This window comes from Poecile atricapillus, chromosome 11, assembly GCF_030490865.1.
Source record: "Poecile atricapillus isolate bPoeAtr1 chromosome 11, bPoeAtr1.hap1, whole genome shotgun sequence".
NCBI lineage: Eukaryota > Metazoa > Chordata > Aves > Passeriformes > Paridae > Poecile > Poecile atricapillus.
In genome coordinates, this window is record NC_081259.1 from 6,644,288 (window position 1) to 6,662,420 (window position 18,133).

Consider the following 18,133-nt stretch of genomic DNA (forward strand, 5'->3'; position numbering starts at 1 on the left):
TTGGTCATGTAAATGTAACCTTGTTTCTTGTTTTTTTCCCTAGGGTGACTCTGTTATTACAGTGCAGCTGACTGAGGAAGATAAAGTTGAAGATGATGTAGTTTTTTACTTGGTCTTCACTGGATCAACTGTCCAACACTGCACAAGCACGAGAAAGATTAATCCTGGGAGTCTGGAGACAATTTCTCCTGGTAAACAATTGCCTTTCTTTGCATATCAGTGTATCGGTCTGTGAAGTTTGGTTACTACAAGTGGACTGGAATGTAATGCTGTTTTCTTTGTTGTCTTTTTCCTCATTTACACGCTCACAAGGAGTGGAACATGTGGTTTGGATGACTGCTTTTGCCTTTTAAAGACCTCTTTCTCGATTTTTTTTTTTGAGATTACAGTTATTTAATATGCAGCTATGAGATGCTGTTGTAGAAAACTCACAGTCACACATACACATAGTAAAAAGCTTTTAAATGCAGGAAAGATGGTGGAAGATACATTTGTAAGGTTACAGATGCTATTGCCCAAATGATGGACAGCCCACTAAGTCTTAGCTACGCTTACCATCTGCTTGACTGGGTGAGGTTCATTGTGTCTTCCTGGTGAAATGCAGCCCTTTCTCCTAAATCCTGTTCAGCTCAGAGCCCACACAGAATTTCTGGAGCTCCTGCAGTACAGGTGATGTGCTGCTTGGTGCCATCTCTCTGTGGCTGGTTCGGATGAGGTGGGTTTCCACATGAAATCCCACCACTGTTTTTATCCTTTGTGCCACCAACAAAACAAAACGAAGCGGCATTTCCCTTTGGTGACTTCAGGGCCGTGGGAATGAGCGTGTTCCAGGCTGCAGTCCTCACCATTAACCTTTCATTCTGACTTGTTGCTATGCAGCACATTGCTACCAGTGTGAGAAAAACGCCTGACATTTTCGCTACACACAGTGTAACACAGGCCATCAAGTGCTTTTCTTGGGTTTGTCTTTTTGCCTACCTCCTAAGTATTGTTGTGTGAGAGATGCACATGGAGTAAAATTTGGAGCTTTTTCTCTTGGGAATGAGTGGCTAAAAGTTGGCCACTCAGTTTTTTTCATTTCCTCCTCTTTTTGTGCTGTTCATGTTGCTCAGTTGGCTTGGGAAGAGAAGTCTTTTTATGTCTACTGATGACTGGAGCCCCGTGCAATCAATTAGATTAATGCTTATTTTCTCCCAGAAGAGCAAGAGGGGGTGACTCCTTCCCTGCTTTTGTGTGGTGGGCGTGGGGCTCTGCCAGCCCTGCTCGAAATGACTTCACCTCTCCCTCGAGGCCGTGGCTGCTGCGCCAAGAAAGGAACTGAAAAGCTTCAGTGTTCCCTTCAGCCCATGTGGGAAGCAGCGTGCTGGATGGGATTTCCGGGCACTGGGAGCGATGCTTTCCCATCACTGCTGTCCTTGCAGCACCGCTGCTGCCAGGTGGTACCAGAGGGATGCTCTGGGCACTGCCTGTCCTGCCAGCCCCAGGTAGAACTGAGTCACTGGGGAGGGCTCCCTGTAGCTCGTTTTTTTACTGTTAGTGGGAAATCTGACACCGTTCATGATTCAAAAGGAAAAGAGGGAATTTCTCTCAATTGTTCCTTAAGCAATAATGGATTTTTTTTTTTTTTTTTTACCATGATCTTGTGGCATGTGAAGATGGGACTTCTAGAAGCTAGACTGGGATGGGTGCTGTCCCAGAATACAGCTTGTTTCAGATGGAGTTTTAAGGGACCTTTCAGAAAGGTAGTATCATTCCTGCACTATCCAGGGCTGTAAGGAAGAGGTGACATCTCAGATGTAAAGTAGCCATGTGGATAACACCCTTATCTGTGCTGATACCACATTTTGGTGAGACTACCTAAGAAAAGAATACTTCAGTGGTGAAGAGGTTGTTTGGTAAAGGCAAAGCAAGAAATAGGAAAAGCCTAATTTTTTTCATACCCTCTGCTGACACCCTTGCATTTGTCCAGTGTTGTTTCAGCACTGACTACACTGATTTCAGTGGAAGTGTGACTTAGTGCAGCTCTTCTTCCTCCTCCTCCTCCTCCTTCCTGGACACACAGTGAATCTGTAATCATGTGTTTACTCTGTATATTCCACAGTTGCCTTGGTGATGGCTGTGGTTACTCAGAGTGTTATTTGACCTCGAAGGGATTAACCATGAACAACAGGCAGTGTGTGAGAGACCAGCCCTTGTTTAAACACCCAGCCCCGGGCACTTAGCAAGTGCTCTGCAAGAAAACTCCTGCAAACAGCTTTTAGCCAAAATCTCACCCTTTACTTCCAGCTCCCAGCATCTTTTATTTGTTCCTGTGATGCAAGGACTGTTGCACATCCCTGCCAGCACAGCAGCTCCTCAGGGGCAGCCCAAGGGGATTACAGAAGGGCTGATTCCCTCAGGAGACTCTGCCTTCCTTGATCCTCCTCTGCATCCCTTCTGGACTCAAAGGCTCTCCCCTCATTCTTGCCCCAAGTCCTCAAAATTTCATGTGGTCCCCAGGAGACTTCTGATGAAGTCCACTAGCCACTGGGATGACAGGGGTGACTGTAATTCTATTAAAGTTGAAGTAAAAGCAAGCCTAGATTTGTAATTTATGTTTCTTGACTTTTTCAGTAGGTTTTTTGATGTATGGAGGTGTAAAAGACAAATTATTTCACTACATTTGCTGCCAAAATTAATCAGAATGTTTTAGCAAAGCCTTCAAAGAAAATCATATTTAAAAAGAAATCTTAACAACATAAAATTGTTTAGGTGAAATATTAGAGAAAATGGAAATACAAGCTGTCAAAATACGTCATAAATTCTCATTGTATGTGAAAATTCTCTGTATCCTGAAAGACTTTATCTAAATAAAAGCTTATTGCTGCAGATTTAAATGACTGCTGAATCTTACGGAATTTCTAGAGCAATGTGCCTCTTTCCTATGCTTTTTTAATCATCAGCCTTAAACACTGAATATATATAGTCCATCCTATTGTTCAAATGTGAGCTTTTATTTCTCTACATAACAAAAGAAAGGACTTCTGATTGTAAATTTATGGGAGCAGCTTTATTTTACCTGAAAATGTGGATAAAAACAGATTCATCACTTCTTTGAACTACAGAATACTTGTATTTATGCACTAGCTCTGAAGAATGGGATGGATTATTTAGCCTGCCCTGCTGTTGGCTGTGTTAATTTCCCTTTGTAAGAAAGAGATTCTCATCTGAGTTAATCAGTCATAACTGGAAGTGTCAAAATTAGCTGCTGAGATTCAAGAATTAGCCAGGGAATGATGTTTTGTGTGCTTTCAGTAGCTCTTCTGCCAGCTTAAGGACACACCAGGTTACATCATACATCATCAAAGCTTTTGTTTGTCTCAGTGAAAAGCTAACAAAATCTTACTTAACTGTTGGCTTTACTGTCATGGTTGCAGTTCTTCTATTTCTAATTAATCTGGTAGAAATTCTCCCTAATGGAAGCAATATCAGAGGCATTGTGTAGCTCTTGAGCACAGTTTCAAGCACTGTTTTATCAGACACAGTGTTAAGGTGACAGGTGGAGGTGTAATGACACTGGCAGTGCTCCAGTGGGGATCTCTGTGCAAAAGCTTGCCCACTGGAGTTTGGGTGTTCAGAAAGCATCAAAAGTCTGAGCAGGGAAGGAAGCAGAGAAATGATACCATCTCTGCTGTGGTTAAACTGTTGTTTGCTGAATTTGTACTGTTGGGGATGGATGTGTCCTCGTAGGTCGCAGATGCTGGTCCTACTGATGTTGGTCATTAACTGAGCTTTTCAGCAAGTCCTTATTCCTACAGCAGCTGAGACTGCTGTAATCTTAATGCATTTTTCTCTTCCCACCATCTCTGCAAAGTAGGGAGGGTAACTGAGGCCAAGCAGATTGCATGTGGTAGTGAAGGAAATCTTTGTAAAGCAGGGAAGTGAAACATTCATTGCAAGACAGCAGCCTTATCTCCTGCCTCTCTGCTAGAGCACCTTTTTTCCCAGTGGGGAAAAACCCAACCCAATAACAAAAATTCTCAAATCATGATCTGGCAAACAAACCAGCAGAAGAAGGAATGACCTCATCACTGTCCACACAAGTCAAAAGTCCCAACCACAGCTTGCCGTGGCCAGTGGAGGCCTCTGAGTATCAGGAAGCTCCTGGGGAGATCTGGGGAAATTTTCTAGCAGGAGCTGATGTGCTGGGAGCTCCAGTGTTTGTGTGATGCATTTATTGCAAAAGTTTGCATGCCATCACCATAGCAGCTGTATTTTTCTTTGCATTTGATGACTGGTGGTCTGGAAAGTGTGGGAGACATGGGGGAAATTTGAAATGAAATTTCAAACAGGGAGAGACAATCCAGAAATCCAGAGCTGCAGCAGCTCCTGATCAAATAAGTAAAGGGTAAGGAACACCTTGTCTGTGAGCCAGGTCACCAAAACAAGCAGTAAATTTTGTGAGATGTAATTGCCTTGGTGAGTACTGTTGCAATGTGTTGTATCACTCTGAGCTCTATAATACCAAAATCACTTGTCTCATGTTTGTTGAACTCAAAAGGTGCAGGATTCTTGTGTGGGTATCAAAGGGGAGGAGACTCAAAACTGGAAGTAGAAAAAGGGTCTGAGAGACTGTCTGTCTGCTGGTAGCTGCCTGCCAACAGTTTCCACAGGGCTGACACATTCCCATTGACTCACTCTGAGCCTTCTCTCCATCCTTAAGCTAAGGCAGAGAAGTTTCGGTCTTTAACTTGTTCTTAATTCCATAGCTCTCAGAGTTCTTGTTTTTTGGGTTTTTCTCCTTTCTTTCTGCTAGTTAAAAGAATAAAAAAAAATAATTTCAGTTAGCTTGGAAATATCTTCATTTCCAACTTTTCTTTTACTGTGAAATCCTTTACATATGGTCATGCTTTATTCACTTCTACCACAGACTGTGTTTTCCCCTAAGAAACAACTCTTCATAGAAAAAGCTGTATTTCATGAATTACAATCTTTGTACTGGTAAACCAGAAGGGTAAACAAGTTGCATAACAAATGGCCACTTGGCAATACCAGTCATAGATTTGAAAATACTCTTAATTGTGAAACAAAAACCCCCTTAAAATAGACTAAAACAGCACAGCCAAGAAGACTTTTTGTAATTCATCCTCTTCGGTGTATTTAATTGCTTGAGGCAGTGTAATTAAAAGGAAGTTATGCCCATACTAGATGACATCAGTCACAGGAAAAAGTGATTGAATCTGTGTTGAACTTATTTAAGATGTAATGTGTGGGGTCTTACACTTCTCTAGGTTTTTAGGGCATCTGCAGTGTGTAAAGACCTTTAAAAAACATCTTCACCCACTCTTCAGTCTCTCTTTTACCTTTCCAGTGAAAGGTTTGGAAGGAAAAGCAGAGGCTCCTGCCCATTGCTGGTGCAGTGCCTGTGCATTTCATAAGGCTTCCTGTGTTGCAAGAGTGAATACAGTAACTGTGTACATTTCACAAATGCGCTTCAAAGATGGGCTCTGATTTTCAGAACCAGAATTCAGTATTTCTGAAGCAGAAAAGAAGCACTTTTTGGATGGTCACAGGAGATCCCTTGGCTTCCTTTTACACAAACCACCACATCTCAACATCTCTTGGATGCAAATCTGAGATCCTTCATGAGGTTCACAGCATTTGTTGTCTGGTTTTCCTGTCCTTAAATCTCTCTGTGAGACCTCTTTCAACCCAGCTCCACCATGGTAACTTGGAGGATGCAATTAGTCTTTAATCACCTACCAAGCAAACCCAAACATGTGCTTCCAGCAGGGCTTTAAATAGCTGCCCAGGCTGGGGGCCCATTGTTTGATAGCTCCAATGTGAATTCTGAAAATAGGAGGTTTGGACAGGATTTCCACTTTTGGAGGAGTAGGAAATGAAATCATCTTTTATAAAGCTCTATTTAGGGGTGTTTTGTCTCCATGTAGGCCTTGTTAAACAAGAAAAAGTCTGAGGAGTTCAGCTGATGCCCTTTTAACTGCACCCCAGATCACAGGCACAGGTAGCAATTGATGGACAGCTCTAAGCTGTACATTAACTTACCTGCTAATGACTGGCAGCTGAGAAATCTCCCCATTCTCATGCTCGCTGATCTGCAGCGGTACCACTTAGAGGAAGCACTTCTGTCATGCTGATACATCTCATCTCTTCAGGGATAAGAACAGACAGACCAGAGCACCATGTCTTCATTTTTCATTCTTGTATTTTCCCCAGAACAAGCTTCATTAAGTGTCCCTGTTCATTCCCAGTAAAGAATTCTTCAGTTCAAGAGCTGTTGTCTCATTTAAAATAATTTTTAAAGCGTGGTTTGATGTGTAGATGAGGAATTTGCTTTATAGCAGCAGAATTAGTCGCTGTACCCATCCCTGCATAGACTGAAATAGTTTTTCAATTTCTGTATTTTCCTGCAATCTGTTGGTATTTCTCAAAACAGCTCCAAGTCAAGAGTTGTTTCCAAGCTAGATTTAAAGTAACTGAGGAGCAAAAGGAGAAATGGGATAAAATGCAGTGTTGCTGGAATTAAGGGATGTATTGTTTGATTTTTATCACAGTCGAGGCAGCACACAAATGACAACATTTGATATCTGTGGCAAAAAAAAAATGGATGAAGAAGGGAAGTGCAGCCATGCAGTCTGAAATGGTGTTGTAAAGCATGGAGATTTCTCATCCCTTCTCTGAGGTGCTCTCATCTGTGTGATTTATTCAGTTACCTGTGTTTTCAGCCTATGGAAATGCAAACCTTTGCAAATAGGCTCATTCCTCTTCCTGACTATTGTGGTTTAACCCCAGTGAGCAACTAAGTCCCACACAGCTGCCTCTTGTGCTATGGGGAAGAGAATTGGAAGAGCAAAAGTGAGAAAATGTGAGTTGAGATAAAGCCAGGTTAATAGATAAAGCAAAAGCCACATGCAAACAAAGCAAAACAAGGGATTAGATCACTACTTTCCATGGGCATGCAGGTGTTCAGCCATCCTCGGGGCTCCATCACATATAATGGAGATTTCCTCCTTTCCTCAGCTCTATACACTGACCATGACTCCATATGGGATATCCATCAGGTCACTTGGGGTCAGCTGTCCTTATTGTGTCCCCTCCTAACTTCTTGTGCCCTGGTCCTGATCACTGGTGGGGTGGGTGAGAAGAAGAAGAGGCCTTGGGTCTGCATAAGCAATGCTCAGCAAGAAGTAAAATATGCCTGGATTGTCAAAACTGTTTCCAGCACAAATCCAAAGCAGCCCCACACTAGCTACTGCAAAGAAAATTAACTCTGTTCCACCAGAACATCAAAACCAACCCACTGACACACCCAGTGCTTTTTCTTTTTCCCTTTTCAGTGTCACACATTTTTGTGTTCCACATCTAGGCAGGTGTACGAGGAGGTTACAGCAGTTCATAGTGGATGGACACAGATGATGGAACCACCCTGATGCTTGATAGGTGCATAACTTGGTGCTTAATCCATGTTAGAAGAAAGCCCTGCTGTCTGCCAGAGAGAGCAGAAGGGTGATGCACAGGAGCAATACTGGCTGTTCTGGCACTGCCTGGAGCTCTGTCTGATTGTGGATGAGTTACTTAACCTCGTGAAAACAGATTTGGTTTGGCAGTGATAACGCCTCCCGAGAGTGCCAGAGAGCTCAGCTCCCTTCTGGTAATGCTCTGGGACAAGGGCTGTAAATACAGATATTAGTCCAGGCCATTGGATCTTTGATGTGGTGAGAAGTCTTGCCCCCACTGATGGTTCCTTCAGAAAGTTCCTGTACTGGGGACATGTTTGCTCACATTGTTCCTGTAGTCATTTCAAAGCAGGGGGGCAGAGACCTCTTTGAGCAATCCTTCTGGTATTGGCTGCTCTTGTTACATACTGGCTCCCCTTTCATTTGAACTGCTTGCCAGAAGTCAGAACCTGTCCCACGTTCTTAGCCCCATGTCTGACATCTTCTCAAATGTGAATAAGTAGAACATAAAAGCACTGAAAGCAGTTGCCCTTCTGAAGAACATTCTCTAGGATTTAGCACGATGCTTGATGCTTGTTTGACCCTGTTAGATAAAAATGGGTTGCCAGGTCTGTCACTTTCTCTTCTAGGCTGCATTCATTATTTGGGGAAGTTTCAGTAGAATCTTTGTTGGCCACAGGTCAGGACATGGTCTTTTTATCACCTTCCCTTGTGTTGCATTTTGCAGCTGGTGTTAACACACGCTCCATCCAAGGGAACTTTGTGTTCATCCATGATGTGCTGCTTTAAGGAGACCACACGTCTTGACAGAGGTTTCTGCAGTTGTTGTCTCGATGGAGGAGCCTTTGCTGTCCCACAGCAGAGTTGTTTGGCATTGTGACGAGGAAGTGACTATCCCAAATAGTTTCTCTGTAGCTGCTCATGGGCCATTTTTGCCTGCTGCTTCAATCCTGAAAGTCTGCTGGCAGAGTAGTTGTATTCTAGGTTATTCTGCAGATGGGATTCTTATGGGAATAGGCAGAAAATATTTTTAAAAAATTGGATCAAAGGTTTAGCTGTCCTCATGCTATTAAGGAAGCTTTTATTGTGTTTGTTTTTCTTAAACTCTGCATTCTAGCAACCTTCCACTGCTCTGCGTCAGGGAGAGTCCAGCTCGCAGGATTTGAGTCGGCTCCTGTAGGCTGGCACAGTCCTCTCACAGTGGCACAGAGATCACTGCTTTCCTGGAGACTGGAAACAAAATTATGTCTGTCTTCCCTGCTCTGTGTTTGATGTCCTTAGGAAGATCAGCAAAGCAAGAAGGTGTAGGGGGAGGCATGCACAGTTCTAAATGGCCTTAAAGGCAAATCCCTCCAAAGTTGTATAATCCTCCCCCACTTCTCCCTTGAACATTGGGGGCTTTTGCTGTCAGGATGAGTGGAATCTGTGAATTTCATATGAGCAGCTGAGTACTAATACAGTAATTATTAGAATGCACATTTTCATTCACTATTTTCAAGAGCAGTAGAAGAAGTTCTTCCTACCTCTGTTCAAAACAACAAAATTAGTTAAATTTGTTCCTTCAGCTTTCACATCATCCTCTTGCTAATTGCCATCTGGTGCTGGAAGGAAAGAAGTTTTCTTACCTTTTTGCTCCAGAACATCCTGGTTGTATGGAGCAGTTGCAGCAACATCCATGTGTGTTTTCCTCCCCTTCTCCACTTGCCTTTGATACCTTTCCAGCTGTATTTGCTCTCCTTAGGAAGCCACAGCCTCATCTCTGACAATTTTGGTGTTACCCGCAGTGTCCTAATAGCAGTTTTGACCTTTCAATTAACTTCAGGATTGCCTCTTTCAGCAGACAAAATCTGTACAGATGCCAAAAGCCTCAGAACAGATTTGTGAGGTTGGCTGAAAGACCATGAAGATTAGGGACATATTTTCCCTTTTGTCAGGCAAATCAACAGCAAAAGGCCCCAACAGAAGAAGGAAACTTTCCCACTGACCGCAAATGGGGGCTTAAATTGAATTTTCAAGCCTTTAAAAATAAATCGTCATTTTGTATTTAATTAAGCAGGGTTTCATGAATGTGGTAGTATGCTGAAGTCATGGGCAAAAAAGAAGCTTTTCCAGTAATTAGTGCAGGGTCCACGCTGTTCTGGCAAAAACAGCCATGACGTCAGTCTGAGGCTGGAACAAGAAACTGTGCTACACAGTGAACTTGAAACACAAACCTTATTATTGAAGGGGCATGTCTGACAACTGCAAGTTCTGGTTGTGTTGGACACATAGTATATTTTTCCTTTTAAAATTCCAAAAAGGTGTTTGGTTTGGTTCTGTGTTTGGTTTTTTTTTTCCCCTCAAGTTTCTGAGTCAATGAAATTGCTGCCATGCCAGGGCCTCCTTTGTCCTGTTTCCCCTCCCCTAAATAAATAATGAAATTACCAAACTTCCAACCCTCCTGTTTTGTAAATATGGAAAGTGGCCATTTCCATGTTTTTATTTAGCAGAAGCAGCTTAGTTTTTAGTTTTGTCATGTGAACCCAAATGCAAGGGGCAGGTGCAGCAGTGAGCACACAGGGCATGCCCAGGCAGGTCGTGCTCTCGTAGCCATTAGATCTTTGTTTTAGGTGGAATTTCAATGTTTTCAGTGCAAGCCAAGTGTTGTGACAGCATTTGGAGTATGTAGCTTTGCAACACTCAGATTCCAGTTTCTGATGAGTTACTGGAGTCCTGCAGAGCTGCAAAAGAAAAGTTTGTCCGTAGAACCTGGCTTTTGGTACGTTAGCAAAATCTTTTACTTAAATTACTTAAAACTCTAGAGAGTGCTTGTTGCTGAATATAAATTGCCTGGGTGGCTTATAGTTCTTGGCTTATACTGGGACAGAGAAGAGTAACACATATTTTCCTTTTAAAATCTATAACAAATACTTATCTCTTATGATACGTATAAATTCCGAAGACAGCATTATTTTAGAGTTGTGACCCTCAATAACTTGGTCTTATTTGATTTAATGCAAAGAGTGTGTGTGTATGTCAAAGGAATTGCTCAGTTGTGTTTCCTCAGCCCATGCAATTTTTCTTTTTTTTTTTTTTTTTTACCATTTGTCTGAATTTTGTTTTGCAGGCCATGACTGCTGTGAGACAGTGAAGGTGGCACTTTGTGCCTCTAGAGAAGGTCACCCCATTCTGGTTGTGGCAGAAGAGAGTTTCCAGTTTGTCCAGGACGAAGCCTACGATGCCGCCCAGTTTCTGGCCACCTGTGCTGGCAACCAGCAGGCGCTGAATTTCACACGGTTCTTGGACCGGTCACGGCCACCTGCTGCAGACGTGGATTTCTTGGATGAGAAGGTGGCCTTGGCATTTCGACACCTGAAGCTGCCGGCAGAATGGAACGTGCTGGGAGCAGACCAGTCCCTGAGCGGTGAGGACTTCTGGGGCACAGTGAGATTTGCGGCTTGGGGGAGAGCTAAAAAGCCTGGGAGAAAGGGTTCCCTGCCTTGGGAACCTGCCATGTACCTTCCAAAGGGTGTGGTGGCCTCTGTGCTCAGAGATGGGATGTGATGTCCATCCACACCCCATATCTTGCCCTTCAGCCTCCTTAAAATATATAAGGTATAAAATATATAATCATAAGTCATGACTTCTCTGGGTCTTCTCATATGAAACAGCATGAGCTGACAGTCAGTGTTTTCACATATAGCCTGACAGGGTTTTTTTGTGTGTGTAACAATGGCATCAATGGCACTGAATGATGAAAATCATTCAGTATAGTGCTTTATTCTGAAAGAAGCCTCTGTGTAGAATATCTGATGCTCCTGGAAATATCCTTGTGCCAGAAATTTGGCGCTTGTAGTAAATATTGGTTTTGTAGCACAGGTGCAAAATGACTGTAACATGAAAAATACATGTGATTGTTCTTGGAGAACTCAGGGCTCTGGCCCTGAGGGTTTATGTCGCATCCCTGGTTGCACACAGCATGGGTTAACACTGCAGTTTCCCAAAATAAGCCTGGACAATTTTGCGATTAGAAGAAGGGAAGGATGGGAAAACTTAACCCTTAACCACAGCAGTGAGGGCTACTGAAAGCTTATAAATAAACCCCAAGGCTGGCCCTAAGTCTCTTGTGGCTGCTGAAGCAGAAGTGCTGAGATGTTCAGGGTGCTGTGGTGTGTCTGTATCCTTGGAGTTCTGCTTCTTTTGTCACAAGGGGGTAAAAGGAAAGACATGTGGGACCAGGAGACTAATTCCAGTATGTTCAAATCCTTGCTGTAAATTTTCAGGGTATTTCAGCAAACAGTTTCACTTCAGGAATGTGACCGTGAGGCATCTGTTATCTTCTATAAGATGCAATGGCACAAACACTTGAATAGGGCTGGGTGCAGCAGGCTCAGTTCTGGTCACTGCAATAGGGTTTTCCAAAGGAGATTTTCCTGCTTTATTTTTATCCAGCTTGCTGTCTGCTTTTGTAATGCTCAATACAAGGAGACAATTCCCATGTTAGCAGACATTAAAATATTTGATCATATTTAATGGCTCCTTGATAGGAATTCAGCAGCTGTCATATGTTTACAAGGAGATAAACACTAGAGATAAACACTTGGTATTCTTTTCCTCTGTGTGGAAGTCACTGATGTTTCTTTCTGCATTTGAAAAGTGTTGTGATAATGCAGACATTTCTGGTTTAAGTGATACAAATATGATCACAGTGATCTTAACAAAGACTTTGAAACTCTGAATTGTTGCTGATATTGCAGGAAGTCTGAGATCTGGTTTCTCTTTTTGACTTTGATTATTCTTTGGAAAATCAGCACTTAGGGAAATCAGGCCATAAGATTTACGTTGGTTTCCTCAGCATGTGCTTGTGTGCCAGGAAGTTGTGGTTATGCAGGGCTCTGTATGTTAATGGACTTGCATCCACAGTGAGAAGAGAAAGCTCTGTAGTGCCAAATTCTGTAACTCTTGAGTGTTTTGGCATCTTGTGGTGAAGTGTGTGTAGATAGAAGTGAATAAGTATAATGTCACTAAATGCAAATTTAATTGAAGAATATTAGTGATATAAAATATGTTCCAGAGTTATCTGGTAGTTTTTCTGCAGTGAGATATTTACACATAGGGAGTTTAGGGGAATTTTTGTGTTTGTGGCAGGAAGGATTTGCATGCAGAAGCATCCTTTTGGTCACAAAACTCTGTTTTGCTAGAGTGGGATGGAAGAGATGTCCCTGGTTTATGATGGAACGCTAGATTAGAAAAACCTCTGTACTAACATGTAGCACCCTTATACTGGTGCTTGTGTGTTAATTTGTGTGTGGGAGAGAGAAAAGCACTGCAGGAATTGCACTGTAGGAACATTTGAACAATTAGGCACATGCTGGCCAATGCCTGCAGTGGGACACCCTGTCCTGCACTGCTTCACTACCTAAGAACAGCTATTGCAATTCATGCTTCACATTTCCCTAAATGTCAGCACCAGATAACTTCAAATAACCTTCTCGAAGGAGAAAATACTATAGAAATGAGAACAAAAGAAAATGTCAGATCCCTTCTTGAAAGATGTTTAGTGTTGCCTCTGAGCTGGCACGTCTCTATGGGCTCTTGTGGGCTGGAAACAAAACGCTGCTGTTCAGCAAAACCTCTGAAGGCAGGAGCGAGCTGGGAGCCTCCGCCAGCTCCTGGAATGCCACAGCCTGATGGGGAACTGCTGCTCAGAGGAGAATGCTGTTGTCAAACATGTTTAAAGGTCAATTTTACAAAGGCCTGGAGTAGGAGCCTAACTTTTGCAAAAGTTAGGAAGTGATGGCTTTCTGCTGACAGAAGCTGGGTACAAGATCTACCACTGAGCACAGCTCCAGGCTGAATTTTGAGGAGGGGGTGGTTTTGTGTGGAGGCTTCTCCTTGCTTTTGCCTGCACCCAGCCCTGGCTTCGAGCAGAGGGCAGGGAGTTCACTTGCTGTCACCCCACAGGGCAGAGGAGCTGCTGAAAGCTTCACCCACCTGAGTCTCCTGAGGCTGTTGAACTCATGTGCTGTGTCACTAAACAGACACAGCCGCAGAACTGGCCATGGGAACAGCTGACATCAGGGGTCCTCGGGCTCCCTTCTCCTGCTGGGACAGGCAGAGGGTACTCAGCCATTTGAGACTCAACCATACTCAAGCTAGGCATGAACTGGGAGGCAGAAGAGAGCTCAGGACAGTGTGTGGCTGGGGAAGAGCACGGTCCCTGAGACACAGCTGTGCCCTTCACCAGGCATACGCTGTCCCTCCTCAGCAAGCAATTCCTGGGCCATGCTCTTAGTTATCTGTCTATCTGTATGAACTCCAGTGGAATCCACAGTTTCAGAATATCCATAATTAAGGATTGGTCTTGTTACTGTGGTATTCCAAACACAGCATTTCTTTCAGGTGCCGTATAATCATTTCTGTCTTAATAATTACAACTGCACTGTAACTTTCTAAAGAACGTAGTTGTTACTGCTGTCAAAAGTGGGGCTATTTACTGTTCTCAGTGGCATTTAAAGGCAGCTATCTAAATGGAACAGATTGTTACACTTTATGTCTAGAAAACAAAATGTAATATGTGTCCTGAGGATGTATGCAATGTAAATACAGGACTATGATGTTCTATTTTAAATTACTGAAGAGAAAATAAGCTAACTAGAAAACCACAACTGAGTATTTTGAGGTATGAGTAATGATTATGGCTTGTTTATGTTGAAGAGGGGTGAAAAAAATTAGGGTGGATCTGAAGCTCAGGTATGAAAAGCTTAGAGAGCTTAATTGTATCACTAGTAAACAGATCGCTTTCAAAATAACTTGGAAGTAATATTCTGATGAAACCTTTGAGGAAACAGTCTTTCCATTTTGCCTATTTAAAAGTGAGTGGTGAAACCCAGAGCTATGGCTGATTTTTAGTTGTGTGAGCTTTGTGAGGTGGTGCTTCAGGAGCTGGTTAATGTTGGCAGAGGGTTGCTGTGATTACCATGATATGGAGCAATTCCCTGGGGAGTGTAAGGGCTTCTGTGAGATAGTGAGCCAGGTTTTCAAATAGATAACCAGGAGACCATCAGATTAGATGGAGCACTTAACTGATTGCAGTTGCTGATGTGTTGAATATGTACAGCTTCCCAGAAATGCTCCAGGATAAACATCCTTCCATAAGTACTGTTTGGGAAATTGAACTCCATGACCTCTCCAGATGGGGGGGTGGGTATAGAGGGAAATTCTCTGCCCTGGTTTGAAGTAGTCTGAATGTATTAGGATTATGGGTTTAATAGTTTCATGTACAAAACCAGTAGGATTTCAATGTAGAGAACAACATGAATATCACTGGGAATAGAGATCATGAATTAGTTTGGGTTTTTTTTTTCCACGAAGGGAGAATGTTTGGAGAGAAACTCACCAAAAAAACCACCTTATTTTAAGCAAAAAATCCTAAAAAAACTTTAAAAAACTTTCAGAATTTGGTCATTAGTACCTAGTCTTTTTTCCCATGGGAGGATGCTAAAGTTATGGTACCGATGATGTATTTAAGGCAGGGAGCTTTAATCTGTTCATCTGCTGCACTCTTGTTATGGTTTCTCTTGGAACCCTTTCAGTGTAATAGTTACAGGTGTTCTTTTGGTTGGGTTTCATATCCTTTCCAGTCTGCTGCTCAGCTTCTGTGCTCTCTGATAAAGGACGGTATGGCATAAATCACCATGATCTGTTCAGTGCCAACAGCACAAAGTGCTCTGTTCAGCAGCAGTCCTTGATAAGATGTAAAAAGTCTTTTCCATACCTATATTTAGTGCCCTCTGCAGTGGAAAATGGGAAGCAGAAAGCAGTTCTTGTTCAGACAGCATCAGAAATGGGCTGCTCTAGACTGAGATGTACCATTTAGTCTGTGGCCGAGAAATTGTTGGCATGAGAATGCTCCTTTTCCCTTTGATATTAGTGGGAATGGGGACATGGGGATCTTTTGGTGTGCTTTGAAAAATTTCTTGTTTATCAGATTAAGAAAGGAATTATCCACACATCTTTTTATTAACTGAGCTCATAACTCCAAACACAACAACTTTGCCTTGACCTTTCTGCAGTGCAGTTGTCTGCTGGAGCCTTCCTCAGGACCTCAGTGTGAGGTGGCAGCTTGGTTCTGGGTTTTTTTACCCTTGTTTCTCGAAGGATTGATATGAGCAGTGAGAAGATTTCCAGCAGAAAGCAAGATTTTGAGACCAGATGTGATGGTAGATTTCCAAATTGCTGAGTGTGCATTAGTTTGGGTGAGAACCAGGTAAAGGTCCATGAGCACAGGAAGATGAAGGAATGCTACCCCATTCCATGGTTGGCTCATGAGATGTCTCAGGGCATGGAGGATAAACTGAGCATTAGGTGTAGGTTACTCTATCTGGAAAGTTATTTTTAAAAAGGAACAGTAGTGTGTTTTTTTTATTTCTTTGTATTTAGTCAGGTTTAAAATAAAAGTTTTCACTTAGTGTTCTTGGGCGTGTCATACCCAAAGTTTGGGGTTTTTTTCCTTCAATGCTTACTTGTTTTGTGCTAATAGCACCTTAAACCTTAATCCTTTACTATTAGCAAAGTACATATGACAGTCTTCTATGGAAATTTATTCCTCAGTTGCGCAGATAAACTGTCTGTTCGTGTATCACAGCAGAAAAAAATTACAGAAAAATAATATATCCAAAGTCTTGTGTTTTGCCAGCTGGACTAGAGTACCCTGCCATTATGGGGCAATAATCATATGTTTCAACTCTTGCCTATTACTAGGAAACGAGGAAGAAACAAAACAATCTTGGCCTTTTCAGTATCGTGTATCTTGTATTTCCACAATTTCCTAGTTACCAGAAGCTTCTTGTTGACATTCAGATGTCAGCCATTTTAAGACGAGCTCTTGCTTGGTATGTGGTAGGAGAAGGACCTCTGGCTTTTGCATATTAAAGCTTTTGATATTCTTCCATGTGTGGGACATTTTGCAGCATGACAAGATCATAAAATCATTGACTGGATTTCCAACATTTTGTATGACAAACTTCATCCCTTCAAAGGTAGGAAGTCCGAAGGGATCTGTCTGTCTTCCTCCCCTCTCCATCCAGAAAAACATCCATACGTGATGCAGACCAGCTCTTGTCTAGTTTTGAGCACCACCACACACCAACAGATGTGTTTTCATTATGTATTAGTAGTTAATCCAGCCCACAGATGGCACATGCCTCTGTAACTGTCACCATGCAAGTTTTGCACACTCCAGAACCTTCCAAAGCCATTGCCTGGGGCCCCTGCAGTTGTTGGATGTACAGTACTTTGTCTCTTTGCTGCCATCATCTGTGCCCATCTGTTAGGGTGGCCTCATGCCAGGTTCTGTGTCAGGCAGAGCCTTCCAAAAGTGGATGGTGAGCCTGTGTGTTTAATATGCTCTGTGGCAGCACGCCACCTCCTCGTGTACAGATCCTGTGTGCACACTGTCACTGCCCAAAGGCATCAGGGCAGGCCACATTCACTTCAGTTGCATTTGCAGACACCTCCATCCAAACTCTGGAGCTACCCTGTCCACTGATTCCATGATAAAGAAGATTGTTTCAATAGAACAGGAAAGATGTTCTCAGAAGGAAGGTGCAGTCATATCAGCAGATTGGGACAACTGAGGAGGCATTGTGACAGCTGGGAGGGGCCATTTCATCTTTGGACATACAAGACGGAGAGAAGCACCCATTTGGCTCAGGGACAAGAGGAATATCTGCCTGCATCTTGCAGAACTTGCAGTTGGTAGTGTGTGTTTAGTGGTGAACCATGAGCTGGTGAGCAGAAGATGCCTCTCCCTATTGGTAATGCTCTCAGCTGCAGGAGGAGGAAGCATTTCGGTCCAGGGATCTGTGCTTATGCTTTGCAGGTCTACACTGCTCAGCTCTGGGGCAAGACTGTCCATTCTAGTTAGGAAGATGATTTTCCCTTTCAGCAAAGCACCCATAACAGGAGATCCCATGCAAGAACAGAATGTGGCCAGCCCAGTGGAACACATTCTTTATTTAGATGGCAGTTGTTTAACAGAAGTGCTTTTGTGCCTCCTGCGTCTCTGTAGGAATAATTGCACCACGTTCATTATTTTGGCTCTGCCAGTCAGTGTACAGGTAGTGTGGGAGCTTTGTGCATATACGAGTTCTTTGAGTAAGATACTAAGTAAAACATTGGGCATTTGCTTTTACTCTGGAAAAGTCCTAGCTGTATCCACATTTTGCAGTCTCATCAGTTGTGTCTGTCTCTATGCTGTGTTATATTTCTTTTTCCTTTAAATCCAGGGCTGCAACCATTGATTAACCTCCATGTTGTGCTATTTCTAAATCATTATCCTCTATAACATTTAATATCCAAATCCTTCTCATTACTTAACCAAAGGCTGAGAATTTGTCTCTGGGAGAGCTCAGCCATTCCCTTTTCTCTGATCAGCTGGAACCTCCATTCAGACACTCTCGTGTATTCAGGGCAGCTTGGTTTTGCTTTACGGTAATCAAGAGGAGATTGGGGGAAGACTTGGTTTGTAGCCCAGAGACCTAATTTGGAGTCATTCAGAAGAGAAATGGTGCCAGAAAGCCTTTGGTTCTTGCATACAGATTAGTTCTTCAGAATTTGATCCAAAAAGTTGTGAAAAATTGTGTGTGAGGCAGGGGAGAGCTGCCCGGTTTTGCTTTGTTTTGTTTTTCACCGAA

General features: G+C 42.8%; 1 protein-coding gene across 12 annotated transcripts in view; it reads left to right on the forward strand.

The window, feature by feature from the left end:
* The window catches only part of AKAP13 (A-kinase anchoring protein 13), a 207,328-nt gene that overhangs the window by 73,942 nt on the left and 115,253 nt on the right, over positions 1-18,133 (forward strand). For all 12 annotated transcript variants that reach the window (XM_058846593.1, XM_058846592.1, XM_058846596.1 and 9 more), the window contains 2 exons: positions 44-191; positions 10,564-10,860. In XM_058846593.1, the coding sequence (XP_058702576.1) occupies positions 44-191; positions 10,564-10,860 (445 nt within the window). The remainder of the gene's footprint in view (positions 1-43; positions 192-10,563; positions 10,861-18,133) is intronic.